Source organism: Dermochelys coriacea, chromosome 23 (genome assembly GCF_009764565.3).
Source record: "Dermochelys coriacea isolate rDerCor1 chromosome 23, rDerCor1.pri.v4, whole genome shotgun sequence".
NCBI lineage: Eukaryota > Metazoa > Chordata > Testudines > Dermochelyidae > Dermochelys > Dermochelys coriacea.
Window position 1 is genome coordinate 14,862,092 of NC_050090.1, and position 16,463 is coordinate 14,878,554.

The window sequence follows — 16,463 nt, forward strand, 5'->3', positions numbered from 1 at the left end:
CATTTGCTTTACGAGGTGCCTGGGAAGGCGAGTCCCTGAGTGACATTTGCCTCGCCCAATGGCTTTTCCCTTCGGCTATTGGGGCTTGTTACCGTCCCTCAGAGACTAGCGGCCAGTGGCGTTTGCACTAGCGACTGTAGGGCGGGGCAAAATTGAGAATGACATCCCTCTTGCCCAATGGGAGCTTCACGAGACTGCGAGGACAGGCTTGGAATGCTGAGTGACACCTCCTTCGCCCAATAAGAGTACATATTGGCTGTGGGCGGGCCCGGCACGCTGAGTGACACCTCCTTCGCCCAATAAGATCTCCTTGGGCTGTGGGGGCGGGTCCCCTACTCTGAATGACAGCTCACTCGCCCAAGAGGAACACCACTGGGCTGTGAGGGGTCGGCACGACATGCTGAGTGACATCTCCCTCGCCCAATAGAAGCGCCTCTTGCCTGTGACGGGCGGGCCCGAACCGCTGAGTGACAAGTGCCCGGCCCAACGACGGCGCCCAACGCGAGGGGCGGGCCCGAGGCCCATAGGGGGACCAATGGAGGCCGAGAGGCGGGGCCGGGCCCTCCCCCGGTATAAGCGGCTGGGGGCGGGGCTCTCGCTCTCTCTGCGCTTCGCTCGCAAGATGGCGGAGGCGACCAACTGCACCATGGAGGTGGGGGCCGGGCCGGCACGTGCGGGGCCGGGGGTGCGGGGCTCGGCGGGGGGGTGCGCAGCCTGGCGCGGGGGGACTTGGAGGGGGGTCGGGGAGCCTGCCGGGGGGGCGCTGGGCTGGGGGGCGCCGGCGGGGGGGCAGGGGAGTTGGGGGGGCTGTGGCCAGCGGGGGGGGGTCTCGGGGGACAGGGGAGTCCGGGGGGGGGCCGTGGGAGGCGGGGGAAGTCGGGGGGGTCTCGGGGGGGGCCGTGGCCGGCGGGGGGAGGGTCTCAGGGGGACGGGGGACAGGGGAGTCCGGGGGGGGCCGTGGCCGGGGCCGGTGGGGGAACTTGGCGAGGGGGGTTTCTCGGGGACCTCACGGCCGCGGATAGAGGGGTGGGGGCGGCCCGGGAGGCGGATCCAAGGGGGGGCCTGGGCGGGTCTTATGGGGGGCGGGGAGGTGGGGCCATGTCCCATCTCTGCGGAGCGCGGGGTCCCTGCGGCTGGTTTCCGGTCCCGCGAGCTCAGTGGGGCAGCGGGTCGGGAGTGAGGGGGGCTGGGGGGCTGGCAGGGGGCAGCGGGTCGGGAGTGAGGGGCACTGGCAGAGCTGGGGGGCTGGCAGGGGGCAGCGGGTCGGGAGTGAGGGGCACTGGCAGAGCTGGGGGGCTGGCAGGGGGCAGCGGGTCGGGAGTGAGGGGCACTGGCAGAGCTGGGGGGCTGGCAGGGGGCAGCGGGTCGGGAGTGAGGGGCACTGGCAGAGCTGGGGGGCTGGCAGGGGGCAGCGGGTCGGGAGTGAGGGGCACTGGCAGAGCTGGGGGGCTGGCAGGGGGCAGCGGGTCGGGAGTGAGGGGCACTGGCAGAGCTGGGGGGCTGGCAGGGGGCAGCGGGTCGGGAGTGAGGGGCACTGGCAGAGCTGGGGGGCTGGCAGGGGGCAGCGGGTCGGGAGTGAGGGGCACTGGCATAGCTGGGGGGCTGGCAGGGGGCAGCGGGTCGGGAGTGAGGGGCACTGGCAGAGCTGGGGGGCTGGCAGGGGGCAGCGGGTCGGGAGTGAGGGGCACTGGCAGAGCTGGGGGGCTGGCAGGGGGCAGCGGGTCGGGAGTGAGGGGCACTGGCAGAGCTGGGGGGCTGGCAGGGGGCAGCGGGTCGGGAGTGAGGGGCACTGGCAGAGCTGGGGGGCTGGCAGGGGGCAGCGGGTCGGGAGTGAGGGGCACTGGCAGAGCTGGGGGGCTGGCAGGGGGCAGCGGGTCGGGAGTGAGGGGCACTGGCAGAGCTGGGGGGCTGGCAGGGGGCAGCGGGTCGGGAGTGAGGGGCACTGGCAGAGCTGGGGGGCTGGCAGGGGGCAGCGGGTCGGGAGTGAGGGGCACTGGCAGAGCTGGGGGGCTGGCAGGGGGCAGCGGGTCGGGAGTGAGGGGCACTGGCAGAGCTGGGGGGGGCGGGCGGGGGGCCGGGGGTCGGGAGTGAGGGGCACTGGCAGAGCTGGGGGGCTGGCAGGGGGCAGCGGGTCGGGAGTGATGGGCACTGGCAGAGCTGGGGGGCTGGCAGGGGGCAGCGGGTCGGGAGTGAGGGGCACTGGCAGAGCTGGGGGGCTGGCAGGGGGCAGCGGGTCGGGAGTGAGGGGCACTGGCAGAGCTGGGGGGCTGGCAGGGGGCAGCGGGTCGGGAGTGAGGGGCACTGGCAGAGCTGGGGGGCTGTTCTGTTCCCGGCCTGGCTTGGTGCTGATCTTGCGAGGGGGGTGGAGCCCCCGTGACCTGTGTCATCCCTCTCCTGGCAGCTGAGAGCAGTGGCCCCGGGCGCAGTGTTAGGGAGACCCTGGCTCTGGGGGGCTCGGCCCCCCCGGTCCCCGAGCCCCCCATTGACTTGTCTCCGTTACTTTCTCCTAGAATTTTGTAGCCACCCTGGCTAATGGGATGAGCCTGCAGACTGCGGTAGAAGATGTAAATATCCTTTGAGTGAGGGGCCAGGCCAGGGCTCGGGGGCTAGTGACCCCCAGGGCCGGCCGGCCGTGTACATCTCCCCCGGCCTGTTCCCAGCACTGCCTGGTGACATTCCCCTTGGCCCGTTCCCAGTGACAAATCTCTTCCCCCCCCCCCCCCCCGCCAGTGCTGGCCAGTGACCATCCCCCATTTCAACCGCCCTGGGCCTCCCCCTGCCCCATCCAAAGGGTTCCCTCCCTTGGCAGCCAGCTCCAGAACCCCTCTTTGGAGTCAGATAAACCATGGGGAGGGGGACCAAAGGGATCCAGAACCCCCAATCTTCTCCCCCCCCCGAAATCCCAGCTAGGAGTGTCTGCCTGCTCCCCGGGCAGGTTGTGACCCATCCCCTGCACATTGCTCAGCCCTAAGGGGGGCAGTGGGTGTCCATGGGGTGGCAGAGAAGAATCTCCAGGGCCCCTGAGTCTGCTGGGGGGTGCTCTGTGCAGGGGGTCCCATAGGAAGCTTATAGGGCCCCATGTTCTGTATGGGGGTTACCAGCTGGGAGTTTTTGAGGGGGCTGGGTAGTTCACTGCATGGGGGGGTGGGTCGCTGCTGGGGAGGCTGTGTGCATGGTTGGACCTCGGGGGGTGGGGAGTAGCTGTTGGAGTCTGAGTGGGGCTCTGTGCCTGGGGGGGCAGGTAGCTGCTGGGGGGATGGGAGGCTCTGTACCTGGGGGGGCAGGTAGCTGCCAGGGGAATGGGGGCTTTGTGCTTGGGTGAGGCAGGTGGCTGCAGGGGAGGGAGGGGGGAACTCTGTAATTTCCCAGTTTCCTTAACTCGGTCTCCAGGCCCAGCTCCTGTGATGCATTGTGGGTGCGGTCGGTGGGGGCACAGAGGTGGGGCGCGGGGAGACCCAGCTCTGCGGGGGGCTGGAATGGGGGGGCTTGGGGCTACGCGTCCCAGCCCTGCATTGTTCCTTCCAAACAGACGTGCTCTGGGCCGCACCATGGTCCCTGGCCTTCAGCCTGGCCCCCCAGAGTGGTACTGTCTGCTGCCAGGGGACCCCCTGTTCCACATGGGCCCTGCAGAAATGGAAGTGGTGGCACAAGGCGGGGACTGGGGGGGTTATATGCTGGGCTGGGCCTGTGGGGCAGGTCAGGGGGATGGATAAAGGCCGGGCTGGGCCCGTGGGGCAGATGTGGGGGCTGGATACCTGCCAGGCTGGGCCCGTGGGGCAGATGTGGGGGCTGGATACCTGCCAGGCTGGGCCCGTGGGGCAGATATGGGGGCTGGATACCAGCCAGGCTGGGCCCGTGGGGCTGATGTGGGGAGTGGATACTGGCTGGGCCGACTGGCTCGGCCCCATCCCTAAGGTGTGTTTGGAGGCGTCCGTCTGACTTTAGGCCCCCCCCTACCCCCCAGGTGTCCTGCCCCCAGGCCGAGAGCAGCGTGAAGCCCACAGCCGAGGAGATGACGTCCAAGGATTATTACTTTGACTCCTATGCCCACTTCGGCATCCACGAGGTCAGTGTGGGGGCGAGGCTGCCCCCCAGGGACGTGCGGAGGCAGACAGCGCCTTGGGGTATTTGGTTTCATGGGCGTGTCCCTGCCACTTGCCCTTGTCCCACCCCCAGGAGGAAGTAGAGGATGAGGTGCACTGAGGGGGGTTGGGGGCGTCCTGAAGGATGAGGCGGGTGGGGTTGGGGGGGCCCCGCTGACCCCCCTTTCCCCGCAGGAGATGCTGAAGGACCTGGGAGGGGGTTGGGAGGGATTGGGGGGCCCCCACTGACCCCCCATATCCCCTCAGGAGATGCTGAAGGACAAGGGGCGCGGGGAGGGGGTTGGGTGTCGCCCCAGGCAATGCTGAAGGACGAGGGGCGCGGGGAGGGCTCTGGGAGGGGTTGGGGGGGCCCCCGCTGACCCCCCGTATCCCCCCAGGAGATGCTGAAGGACGAGGTGCGCACTCTGACCTACAGAAACTCCATGTTCCACAACCGGCACCTCTTCAAGGACAAGGTGGTTCTGGACGTGGGCAGCGGTACCGGGATTCTCTGCATGTTTGCGGCCAAGGCAGGCGCCAAGCGAGTCATCGGGGTGAGTTGTCCCCCCTCCCCGCTGGGCCCCCCGACCCCTTGCTGCCCAGCCAATCGCCTAGTCCGGTCCCCTGTGCTCACGGCAGGACTAAGTATTGTCCAGACCGTCCCTGACGGATTTGTCCAACCTGCTCTTAAAAATCCCCAATGACGGAGATTCCACCACCGCCCTGGGCAATTTATTCCGGTGCTTCGCCACCCTGACAGGACGTTTTTCCTAATGTCCAACCTAAACCGCCCTGGCTGCATAAGAAAGGCCAGACTGGGTCAGACTAAAGGTCCATCCAGCCCAGGATCCTGTCGGCCGACAGTGGCCAATGCCAGGTGCCCCAGAGAGAGTAAACCTAACAGGTAATGATCAGTGATCTCTCTCCTGCCGTCCATCTCCACCCTCTGACAAACAGAGGCTAGGGACACCCATTCCTTACCCAGCCTGGCTAATAGCCATTAATGGACTTAACCTCCATGAATTTATCCAGTTTTCTTTTAAACCCTGTTATAGTCCTAGCTTTCACAACCTCCTGAGGCAAGGAGTTCCACAGGTTGATTGTGTGCTGAGTGAAGAAGAACTTCCTTTGATTTGTTTTAAACCTGCTGCCCATTAATTTCATTGGGTGGCCCCTAGTTCTAAAATTATGGGAACAAGTAAATAACTTTTCCTTATTCGCTTTCTCCACAGCACTCCTGATTTGATTGACCTCTATCATATCCCCCCTTAGTCTCCTCTTTTCCAAGCTGAAAAGTCCTGGCCTCTTTCATCTCTCCTCATAGGGGACCCTTAGTTGCCCTTTTCTGAACCTTTTCTAATGCCAGTATATCTCTTTTTGAGATGCCGGGACCACATCTGTACGCTGTAGTCAAGATGTGGGCGTATCATGGATTTATAGAAGGGCAATAAAATATTCTCCGTCTTATTCTCTATCCCTTTTTTAATGATCCCTAACATCCCGTTTGCTTTTTTGACTGCCGCTGCACACTGCGTGGATGTCTTCAGAGAATTATCCACGATGACTCCAAGATCTTTCTCCTGAAAATTTAAGCCCATGGCTTCTTGTCTGATCCTCAGAGGTTCAGAGGAACAATTTTTTCTCCCTCCTCCTTGTAACACCCTTTTCTGTACTTGCAAACTGTTCTCGCGTCCCCGCTCCGGCTTCTCTTCTCCAGACTAAACAAGCCCCGTTTTTTTCAATCTTCCCCCATAGCTCATGTTTTCTAGACTTTTCATCATTTTTGTTGCTCTTCTCTGGACTTTCTCCAATTTGTCCCCATCTCTCCTGCAATGGTGGCGCCCAGAACTGGACCCAAGACTCCAGCTGAGACCAGATCAGCCCGGAGCAGAGCGGACGATTCACTTCTCATGTTCACAGTTCACTGTTCGCAGCAGCGTGACACTGTTGACTCATATTCAGCTTGTGATCCACTCTGACCCCCAGATCCCTCTCCTCAGGACCCCTTCCTAGGCCGTCATTGCCCTTGTGTGTGCGCATCTGATTGTTCCTTCCGAAGTGGAGAACTTTGCATTTGTCCTGACTGAATTTCATCCGATTTACTTCCGACCATTTCTCCAGTTTGTCCGGATCATTTTGAAGTTTAATCCTGTTCCTCAAAGCACTTGCAACCCCTCCCAGCTCGGTATTGTCCACAAAGTTTATCAGTGTCCTCTCTGTGCCATTATCTAAATCCTTGATGAAGATATTGAACAGAACTGAACCCTGCGGGACCCCGCACATTACTCCCTTCCAGCCTGACTGTGAACCCCTGATAACTACCCTCTGGGAATGATTTGCCCCCCTTTCTCTCCTCCCAGGGCCCCACTCCCAGCCTCCCTGTTCTACCCCTGCCCTGGGGTGGGGGGCGTTGCTCTTGGGGGTTCATCTCTCCCCACTGTCCCCCCCCCGGCTCCGCTTGTCCCAGCCCTGCCGGGGGCGTGTTGTCTCCCTACTGACCCCTGGCTCCCCTTGCAGATTGAGTGCTCCAGCATCTCCGACTACGCTGTCAAAATCGTCAAAGCCAACAAGCTGGACCATGGTGAGTGGGAGCTCCCCTGCCCCCCCTCCCCCCCGACTGTCTTCCCTGGGGTGCTGCTCCTGGAGCTCCCACAATCCCCTGCTGTCTCCCCGGGGCGTCCCCATGCCCTCTCCCCTGGGGTGCTGCCCCTCTGGAGCCACACATCCCCCCTTCTTGCCCCCAGGGTGCCCCCCGGAGCCTTGCTGAGCCTGCTCATGGCTCCTCCCACCCGGACCGGGGCGGCTCTCCCCACAGGGCCCTAGCACTGCACCCCCATAACAAGAAACAGCAACTCATCCCTATCCTCCCTGGAGCCGCTCCCCCTCCTGCACGTCTGGCCCATCCTCTGCGCTGAGACCCCCGTCCCCTCCCTGCAGTGGTGTCCATCATCAAGGGCAAGGTGGAGGAGGTGGAGCTGCCGGTGGAGAAGGTCGACATCATCATCAGCGAGTGGATGGGTTACTGCCTCTTCTACGAGTCCATGCTCAACACTGTCATCTACGCCCGCGACAAGTGGCTGGTGGGTCCCCCTGGGCCCCCTTCTCTGCCCCCTGCAGCCAGCTGGGCCCCCTTCCCTGCCCCGACAGCCAGCCGGGCCCCATTCCCCGACCTGCCATGGGCCCAGACGGGAGTCGGCGCCCTCGGAGGGGACAGGCCCTGTGTCCCATTCCCTGAGCCAGCCAGTCCCCACCTTGGGGTGGGTCAGAGCTGGTGCCCCCTAGAGGGGAAAGGCCCCGTACCCCATCCCCCTGAGCCAGCCAGCCAGCCAGTCTCTACCCAGTGCCGGTGGGGCTGGCACTCCCTAGAGAGGAACAGGCCTCGTGCCCCATTCCCCGAGCCAGCCAGTCCCTGCCCCTTAGTGGGGCAAGACCCTGTGTTCTGTTCTGGGGATCCTGTGCCTAGGTGCTGTGGGGGTGGGGGAGCGTTGGGGATTTTAGGGGCTGTGATACAGTGACACCCCCCCGCCCCGTTTGTCTCCACAGACCCCCGACGGACTCATCTTCCCTGACCGGGCCACCCTGTATGTCACAGCCATAGAGGACCGGCAGTACAAGGACTACAAGATCCACTGTGAGTGGGGGGGGGGAGAGGGGGAGGCTGCAGCCGCTCTCTTGGGGGACTGGCTAAGTGTCTGCAGTGTGCTGGTCCTGGTGGCTCTCCCTGCCTGTGGGGGGTGTGAACGGGGGGAATTGCTGTTGCTCTGTGGCGGACAGGGCGGGTCTTGGTGTGGCCCTGGCTCTCTGACCCAGGCGGGGGCGGGTCTCTTGTTCCGCCTGGCTGTGGGGTCTGCCTGCAGCTCCTCCCAAGTGACAGGGATCCCAGGGAAGCCTCAGGGGGAACTGCAAAGAACGGGGCGGACAATCCCCAAAGCTTGTGGAGATTCCGATGCTTAGATTCACCAAACCAGCACAAAACAGCTTCTGTTGCACCTCCCTGGCTACCAGGAAGCAAACAACATGGTTTCCTTAGACCAGTGGTTTTCAAACTGTGGGTTGTGATCCAGGACTGGGAATGGAAGGCACTGGGTTGCGGTGGCTCTGGTCAGCACCGCCAACTGGGCCATTAAAAGTCCGGTCGACTGCGCTGCCTGGCTAGTCCCTACCTGTTCTGACACTGTGCCGCACCCCGGAAGTGGCCAGCAGCAGGTTCGGCTCCTAGGCTGGGGGGCCGTGGGGCTCCACGTGCTGCCCCAGCACAAACTCTGCACTCCCATTGCCCAGATCCCAGCCAATGGGAGCTTGGGGGGAGTGGTACCTGCAGGTGAGAGCTGCACAGAGCTGCTTCTGCTGCTAGCCGTTTCCGGGACACAACACAGTCCATGGTGCCAGTACAGGCAGGAAGCCTGCCCCTGCGCTGACTGGGTGCCGCTTGAGGTATGCCTGCACCCCAATCCCCTGCTCCAGCCTGGAGCCCCCTCCTGTACCCCAAACCCCTCATCCCCAATCCCACCCCAGAGCCCCCTCCCACATCCTGAACCCCCCATTAAATCATAGAATATCAGGGTTGGAAGGGACCTCAGGAGGTATCTAGGACAACCCCCTGCTCAAAGCAGGACCAATCCCCAACTAAATCATCCCAGCCAGGGCTTTGTCAAGCCTGACCTTAAAAACTTCTAAGGAAGGAGATTCCACCACCTCCCTAGGTAACGCATTCCGGTGCTTCACCACCTCCTCGTGAAATAGTGTTTCGTAATATCCAACCTAGACCTTCCCCACTGCGACTTGAGACCATCGCTCCTTGTTCTGTCATCTGCCACCACAGAGAATGGTCTAGATCCATCCTCTTTGGAACCCCCCTTCAGGTAGTTGAAGGCTGCTAGCAAATTCCCCCTCATTCTTCTCTTCCGCAGACTAAACAGTTCCCTCAGCCTCTCCTCATAAGTCATGTGTTCCAGCCCCCTAATCATTTTTGTTGCCCTCCACTGGACACTTTCCAATTTTTCCACGTCCTTGTGGTGTGGGGCCCAAAACTGGACACAGTACTCCAGATGAAGCCTCACCAATGCTGAATAGAGGGAACAATCACGTCCCTCTATCTGCTGGCAACGCCCTTACTTATACATCCCAAAATGCCATTGGCCTTCTTGGCAACAAGGGTACACTGTTGACTCGTATCCAGTTTCTCATCCACTGTAACCCCTAGGTCCTTTTCTGCAGAACTGCTGCCGAGCCATTCGGTCCCTAGTCTGTAGTGGTGCCTGGGATTCTTCCCTCCTAAGTGCAGGACTCTGCACTTGTCCTTGTTGAACCTCATCAGATTTCTTTTGGCCCAATCCTCTAATTTGTCTAGGTCCCTCTGTATCCTTTCCCTACCCTCCAGCATATCTACCTCTCCTCTCAGTTTAGTGTCATCTGCAAACTTGCTGAGGGTGCAATCCACGCCATCCTCCAGATCATTAATGAAGATATTGAACAAAACCGGCCAGAGGACCGACCCTTGGGGCACTCCACTTGATACTGGCTGCCAGCTACACATGGAGCCATTGATCCATTGAGCCTGACAATCTAGCCAGATTTCTATCCATCTTATAGTCCATTCGTCCAGCCCTTCTTTAACTTCTTTAACTTACTGGCAAAATACTGTGGGAGACTGTGTCAAAAGCTTTGCTAAAGTCAAGGAACAACATGTCCACTGCTTTTCCCTCATCCACAGAGCCACTTATCTTGTCATAGAAGGCAATTAGATTAGTCAGGCATGACTTTCCCTTGGTGAATCCATGCTGACTGTTCCTGATCACTTTCCTCTCCTCTAAGTGCTTCAGAATTGATTCCTTGAGGACCTGCTCCATGATTTTTCCAGGGACTGAGGTGAGGCTGACTGGCCTGTAGTTCCCAAGATCCTCCTCCTTCCCTTTTTTAAGGATGGGCACCTTTTTCCAGTCCTCCGGGACTTCCCCAGATTGCCATGAGTTTTCAAAGATAATGGCTCTGCAATCACATCCGCCAACTCCTTTAGCACTCTCGGATGCAGCGCCATGGACTTGTGCTCTTCCAGCTTTTCTAAATAGTCCCGAACCACTTCTTTCTCCACAGAGGGCTGGTCACCTCCTCCCCATGCTGTGCTGCCCATTGCAGCAGTCTGGGAGCTGACCTTGTTCATGAAGACAGAGGCAAAAAAAGCATTGAGTATATTAGCTTTTTCCACATCCTCTGTCACTAGGTTGCCTCCCTCATTCAGTAAGTGGCCCACACTTTCCTTGACTTTCTTCTTGTTGCTAACATACCTGAAGAAACCCTTCTTGTTACTCTTAACATCTCTTGCTAGCTGCAACTCCAGGTGTGATTTGGCCTTCCTGATTTCACTGCTGCATGCCCAAGCAGTATTTTTATACTTTTCCCTGGTCATTTGTCCAATCTTCCACTTCTTGTAAGCTTCTTTTTTGTGTTTAAGATCAGCAAGGATTTCACTGTTAAGCCAAGCTGGTCGCCTGCCATATTTACTATTCTTTCTACACATTGGGATGGTTTGCCCCTGTAACCTCATAAGGACTCTTTAAAATACAGCCAGCTCTCCTGGACTCCTTTCCCCCTCATGTTACTCTCCCAGGGGATCCTGTCCATCAGTTCCCTGAGGGAGTCAAAGTCTGCTCTTCTGAAGTCCAGGGTCCGTATTCTGCTGCTCTCCTTTCTTCCCTGTGTCAGGATCCTGAACTTGACCATCTCATAGTCACTGCCTCCCATGTTCCCATCCACTTTTGCTTCCCCTACTAATTCTTCCAGGTTTGTGAGCAGCAGGTCAAAAAGGGCTCTGCCCCTAGTTGGTTCCTCCAGCATTTGCACCAGGAAATTGTCCCCTACACTTTCCAGAAACTTCCTGGATTGTCTGTGCACTGCTGTATTGCTCTCCCAGGGTGATTGATATCAGGATATCAGGGTGATTGATTCCTGGCTGCAGCCCTCACCCCTGCAGCCCAACCCTCTGCCCCAGCCCTGAGTCCCTCCCGCACCCCAAACCCCTCATCCCCAGCTCCATTGGGTCAGGCATCAACAATTTTCTTCAACTGGGTCGCCAGAAAAAAAAGTTTGAAAACCACTGGGTTAAAGCAACCCAGACACCCACAGCAGGTATGCGGGGAGTCACTGAAAATCTTATTCATCATCTAAGAAAGTTCGACCAACCCCAGAGGATGGGACACATCACCTCCCAAGTTACCCAATCTTACCCAAATATGCGCTTTCCGCCAATTCTTAACAACTAAACGAAAAAATTTTTAAGAAAAGAGAGAATTCGTTAAAAGATCAGCGCACATACAGGCGTGAACACAGCTCTGAGATCAGATTCGTCGCAGAGGTGATGAGCTTTGCTAAGCGTTGCAGAATTAGTCCGTAGGTTATAGTCCAATGTCCATATTCAGGTCGTGCCCACTCTTGGCCCCATGCGGTCCCTAGGGGGAACTCCCTTCAGCCCTTCTCGGGGGTCCTCTCTCTCTTGGGGGGTTAAGCCCCTCCGCCTCCTGGAACTGCACCTTAGCATGCCTGTCTCTGCCGTGGGCCCCCTCAGGGAGTCCCCTTGCTCTGGATCCCTGGGGCCTCCACTCCCAGAGAGAATAATGCCCCCCCCCCCCCCGTTCTCTAGCCCAGAGCGACTCTCAGCCAGTGGAAAACAGGAGGGTTTATTGAGCATCTGAACCCAGCACAGGAAACTCTCCAGGCCGCAGGCCTGGCCTCCCTCCGTACAGCACATCCCAGTCTCTCCTACATCCAGGTGGTCTCTGCCTGCTCCCCTCTCCAGCCCCGAGCCCCCTGCTTCCCAGCTGGGCAGCTGAGATCACCGGCTCCAAGCCCCCCTCTGTCCATTGTCTTCTGTCCAGGTAAACAGGGTCCCATGGGCTCCCTCGCACCTCTTCTATCCTCTGGCCCCTTCTGGCTGGAACCGGCTGGTCAGGTCACCAGGGGTCCTCTCTTCACAGCCCATTGTCCTCCCATTGGCCAGAACTGGCTGTGACCCCCGAGCTGGGCCTCCCCCCCGGCCACCAGTTGCTGGGGTCTCTGTTCTCCAGGTCATTGACTGGGGTCCCAAGTTCCCTCACGGGTCCCCTGTAACAACAAACTCCCTCTCCCATCACCTCCTTAAACCAGTAACACGCAGAGAAACTTGAGTCCCACCCCCTCGGCATGCAAACTTATTGGAAAAATCAAGAACAACCCCCCTCACCCCTCTTGTCACACAGGGTGATCCAGATCGGACTGGAGATCTGGCCCGTGACTTAAACTTTCCCCTACAGGAAGTATCAAGCAGATTTGAGAGAAAAGGATCAGGACCCAAGAGGTTTTTATATAGCTCCAGGCCTTCTCTGGACAGCTCGGAGTCCTTAGGGGAACAATAGGCAATCATGGAGACTTTGAAGTAGCCCTGTTTCCTACACATCCCTGGTAATTAGCTACACAGATTAACATAAGGCAGTTGATCCATTAGGCAGTTTATCACCGACTTTAAAGAGACATAGAGACAAGTCATCTAAATGTTAATACTCCCTTTTGGTCTCTGAATCAACAGCCTTAGTGACAGACAGGCCCGCTCTCTTTATGTGGCTAATGTCTAATCAGATGTAAGTAAACACACACAATTAGTATCGCATCCAATTCTCTAACAATCCAGGTTTGCTCAGCAGAGTTGGAGCCTATCTAGCACGAATGGCCCTAATTACCGTTTCCACACTTTTCTAAGGTATTTGGGTCATTTATGCTGCAGGGGGCTTAACCCTTTCTGGCCCCACACATTGCTATATAAGATTTGTTGCCGTTATAGCCACGGCATGGTCCCTCCTCTAATCCGGTAATGTCTCCTCCGCCAGGGTGGGAGAATGTCTATGGCTTTGACATGTCCTGCATCAAGGACGTGGCCATCAAGGAGCCGCTGGTGGACGTGGTGGATCCAAAGCAGCTGGTCACAAACGCCTGCCTCATCAAGGTGCAACCCGGGGGAGAGGGCTGCCCCTGCCAAGGGGACCGTCAGGGAAACATGCAAAGGGGTGGATGCCAGGAGATGCAATTCCAGCCTGTGGAACTTCCTGTCACTGGATGGCATCGGGGCTGAGCATCCCCCTCTGCCCGGCTTTTGCCATCCACCAGGGAGACCCCCAGACAGGGCCTGGCACTGGGGGTGGGAATGCTGTCTGTTCTGCATCTCTGGGGCGCAGGCGGGGGGGCGCTGTGTGTGTGTGTGTGTGTGTGTGTGTGTGTGTGTGTGGGCGGCGCTGACCCCGCTTCTCCTGCAGGAAGTTGACATCTACACGGTGAAGGTGGAGGACCTGACGTTCACCTCGCCCTTCTGCCTCCAAGTGAAACGCAACGACTACATCCACGCACTCGTGGCGTATTTCAACATCGAGTTCACCCGCTGCCACAAGCGCACCGGCTTCTCCACCAGTACGGCCCGGGCGGGGCCAAGGGCTGGGACTTGGGGAGGGGACTCTGGGTGAGGGGTGGGGCCAAGGGATAGTTTTGGGGATGGGGGCAAGGGAGGGGCCTGGGGGGAGGGGGCAGGGCCAAAGGGTAGGATTCTAGGGGAGGGGTGGGACTGGCCCCAGGCCCCTCCCCTTGACCCCCTCTTCCACCCCCAGGCCCCGAATCGCCCTACACCCACTGGAAGCAGACGGTGTTCTACATGGAGGACTATCTGACGGTGAAGACGGGCGAGGAGATCTTCGGCACCATCAGCATGAAGCCCAATGCCAAGAACAATGTGAGTGACAGGCTGGGGGGCACCGGCGGAGATGCCCACATCTGGGCTCATGGGACAGGGGGGAGCCACCCCCCCCGGGGTTCTGAAGAGCTGGGTTGTGGCCCCATGATGGTCCTCCAAACGGCATTGCCCTGTGGAACTCCCTGCAACTGGATTCTGAAGCGGAGAAGGGGGATGGGGGGCCGGTGCAGTGCATGCTGGGAGGCAGGGAGCTGTGGGCCAGACCCCCATGATTTACCCCACCACCCCATCTCTCCCCTGCAGCGGGACCTGGACTTCACCATCGACCTGGACTTCAAGGGCCAGCTGTGTGAGCTGTCCTGCTCGACGGATTACCGCATGCGCTAGCCCCCCCGTCCACCCCCTCCTTGTGCTGTGTGCCCCCCCGGGGCGGGCCCAGAGCTGCGGGTGCCTGGAGCGCTGGCCACGACTCCCCTTCTCATGGTGAGGGGGGCACAGAGCTACTGCTGCCTCTCCCCTCCCTGCGTGGCCCTTGGCGGGGGAGGAGGTGACACTGTCTTCCTCTACCCTGGGGCCCCCCCTGTCCCTCCCTCCCTCCCGTCTGCTTTTAAACCAGCGACCCCCCCCAGTAACTAAGTACCTCACTGTCCCCCCCTACTCTGCTGTGCCCTGGGGCACCCACGAGAGGCGCTGGGCCATGGCTGAGTCCCTCTGCTCTGGTGGGGGGGGTGCCCTGTTTTTTAGCTGGGGGAGGGCAGGTCGGGGGGGCTATGGGGAGGGTCCCCAGTTTGTGTTTTGCTGACGGTTCTGGTCTCCTTCCCCCCCTTACCCCCTCCCAGTTGACACATCGTGACTGTTTCATAAGTTATGTTTTTATATGGTTACATTCATGAGAAAATAAAGAGATGAAACGGGGCCCCCGGCTGCCTGGGGAGGGTGGGGGGGCCCCCAAACTGTGCCCCCCCGTGGCTTCCTGGGTAAGGTGGGCCTGGCATGCCTAAACTGGCTCCTGCTGCTCTGTACCGCAAAAACCTGCCTACAGTGGGACACCCTGTTTTCTGTGGGCTCCCAGCCTCTATCCTCTTCTACAAGGGGAGGCTCCCTAATAGCAGGGGGCAGGGCCCCCCTGCAGCCCTTTCTCCCAGAACCCTCCTGGCAGGGAGGTGGGGGGGCTGCTCAGAGAGGGGAACAACCCAGGTGACATCAGGAGCTGTATGGCTACAATAGCTGAGTTGTACTTGGTGGAGCTGGGGCCAGAACCCAGCTGTCCTGGCTCCTCTCCCCCCTCACACCCCCCTCCGGCTGTACTAAGTGGTAACTGTGTGGTGATGGGGGGGGGGGCCCCCCCATGGGGGTGTGCCTTAGAGCTGGGAGCTCCATCACCCCTGAGCCCTGGCTGCCCATTGTGGCCACTCATCGAGGAAGGGGGGGGGGGGGGCTTACAAGGAGTGGAGGTGGCATCTTTGGGTGGAGGCTTCCTGGACACCCCCCCAATCTCCTGCAGCAGCATTCCCCCCCCCCGCTAGAAAAATACCCTCAGCCTGGTCCACCCTCCTTTGTGTGGCCCCAGCGCTGCCCTGTCTGTGCCTCCCCAGCCTGGCACAGGGGGACGGGTCTGGGCGTTGCCTGACGTGGGCCCTGAGCTCAGTGGGTGTGGGGGTTGGGAGTTGCCTCTCATGGCTTGGGACCCCTGTGCTGGAGAGGGCTGCCCCCCCGAAGAGCCGGTGCCTGCACTGTGGGGCTTCCAGTGAGACTATTAGAGATGCCAGGTACAGACCAACTGAGGGGGGAGAGTATGGGAACCCCCCCAACTAGCTAAGGGACACACGTGGCTGGTGGGGTTCAGGCTCTGGGTGTTTCCCATGGAAGCTGAGAATCCTGGGCTTTGCGGTACCCCCCAAGGCCAGGCTCCAGGGCCTGCCCCCATGGGGGGGGTCACTGATTCTCAGGCCCAAAGGCCCCATGTGGGAACCTGCCCCTCACCCCCAGCTCCTTGGCAGGCTGCCTCTAACTGCCCAGCCTGGGCCCACGGCTGCCCTCCCACCGCCAGGCTGCCAAGCCTGTGGACTCAGATTTGTTGCCCTTTCTAGGGACCTGCCACCAGTCTCTGCCCCCCTGCACCTGCCCTGGGGGGGAGTGGCCAAGCTGTGCTCCTGGCATCATTTTAAGGCAGGTTTTCTGGGAACCCACCAGACTCATCCTCGGCCTCCTGGAATTGGGGCCCTGGGCACCCCACAGCCAATCACTCTGTGACATGCACATGTCCCCCTGGGAGCTCGGGTTTGGCCGCTTGGCCACCATTCGCTGCGCCCGGATGTTTATGTTTTCCTGGAGCCGCGTTTAAATGTGCTGGGGGCTCAGGCCCTGCTGATCCGGATTGCTCTCTAGGGCTGACTCGCCCACTGGGTAACTCATCCCGCCCCCAAGTTTGGGGTCATCTGCAGCCTTTAGTGGGGCTGGTTTCATGTTTTCCTCCAGCTCCTTTGGAAAAATGTTACCCCATGCAGGGCCACGACCAGATCCCTCCAGGATACTCCGAACATGCCTGACGATTCCCCGCCTAGAACTCGGTTGGGAGCCGGCGCAGCCAGCGTTCAAGCCATTTAATGGGGGCCATGTTAATTTTATATGGGTCTCGTTTTTAATCAAACTGGCCCTGTGGTACCAAGGCAAAC

The 16,463-nt window shown here is 59.9% G+C and overlaps 1 protein-coding gene across 2 annotated transcripts; it reads left to right on the top strand.

Annotated features, from left to right (window-relative positions):
- The first annotated feature begins 535 nt into the window (after nucleotides 1-535).
- Nucleotides 536-14,703, top strand: PRMT1 (protein arginine methyltransferase 1). 2 transcript variants are annotated; one of them, XM_038381688.2, is made up of 11 exons: nucleotides 564-652; nucleotides 2,511-2,564; nucleotides 3,965-4,066; nucleotides 4,481-4,636; nucleotides 6,600-6,663; nucleotides 7,020-7,162; nucleotides 7,626-7,713; nucleotides 12,938-13,053; nucleotides 13,361-13,511; nucleotides 13,706-13,827; nucleotides 14,092-14,703. In XM_038381688.2, the coding sequence occupies exons 1-11, from the start codon at nucleotides 623-625 to the stop codon at nucleotides 14,173-14,175; spliced, it is 1,110 nt and encodes a 369-aa protein (XP_038237616.1). In that variant the 5' UTR covers nucleotides 564-622; the 3' UTR covers nucleotides 14,176-14,703. The 2 variants fall into 2 exon arrangements, with proteins under 2 accessions (XP_038237617.2, XP_038237616.1); XM_038381689.2 differs by lacking the exon at nucleotides 2,511-2,564 and having other exon boundaries at nucleotides 536-652.
- The last annotated feature ends 1,760 nt before the right edge of the window (nucleotides 14,704-16,463 follow it).

Excerpts from the sequence above, each read along its gene's own strand:
- PRMT1 (XM_038381689.2), top strand. The coding sequence starts at position 536 with ATGGAGGCCGAGAGGCGGGGCCGGGCCCTCCCCCGGTATAAGCGGCTG. Across the intron at positions 4,067-4,480 it reads CCCACTTCGGCATCCACGAG|GAGATGCTGAAGGACGAGGT; the intron begins GTCAGTGTGGGG and ends GTATCCCCCCAG. Across the intron at positions 4,637-6,599 it reads GCGCCAAGCGAGTCATCGGG|ATTGAGTGCTCCAGCATCTC; the intron begins GTGAGTTGTCCC and ends CTCCCCTTGCAG.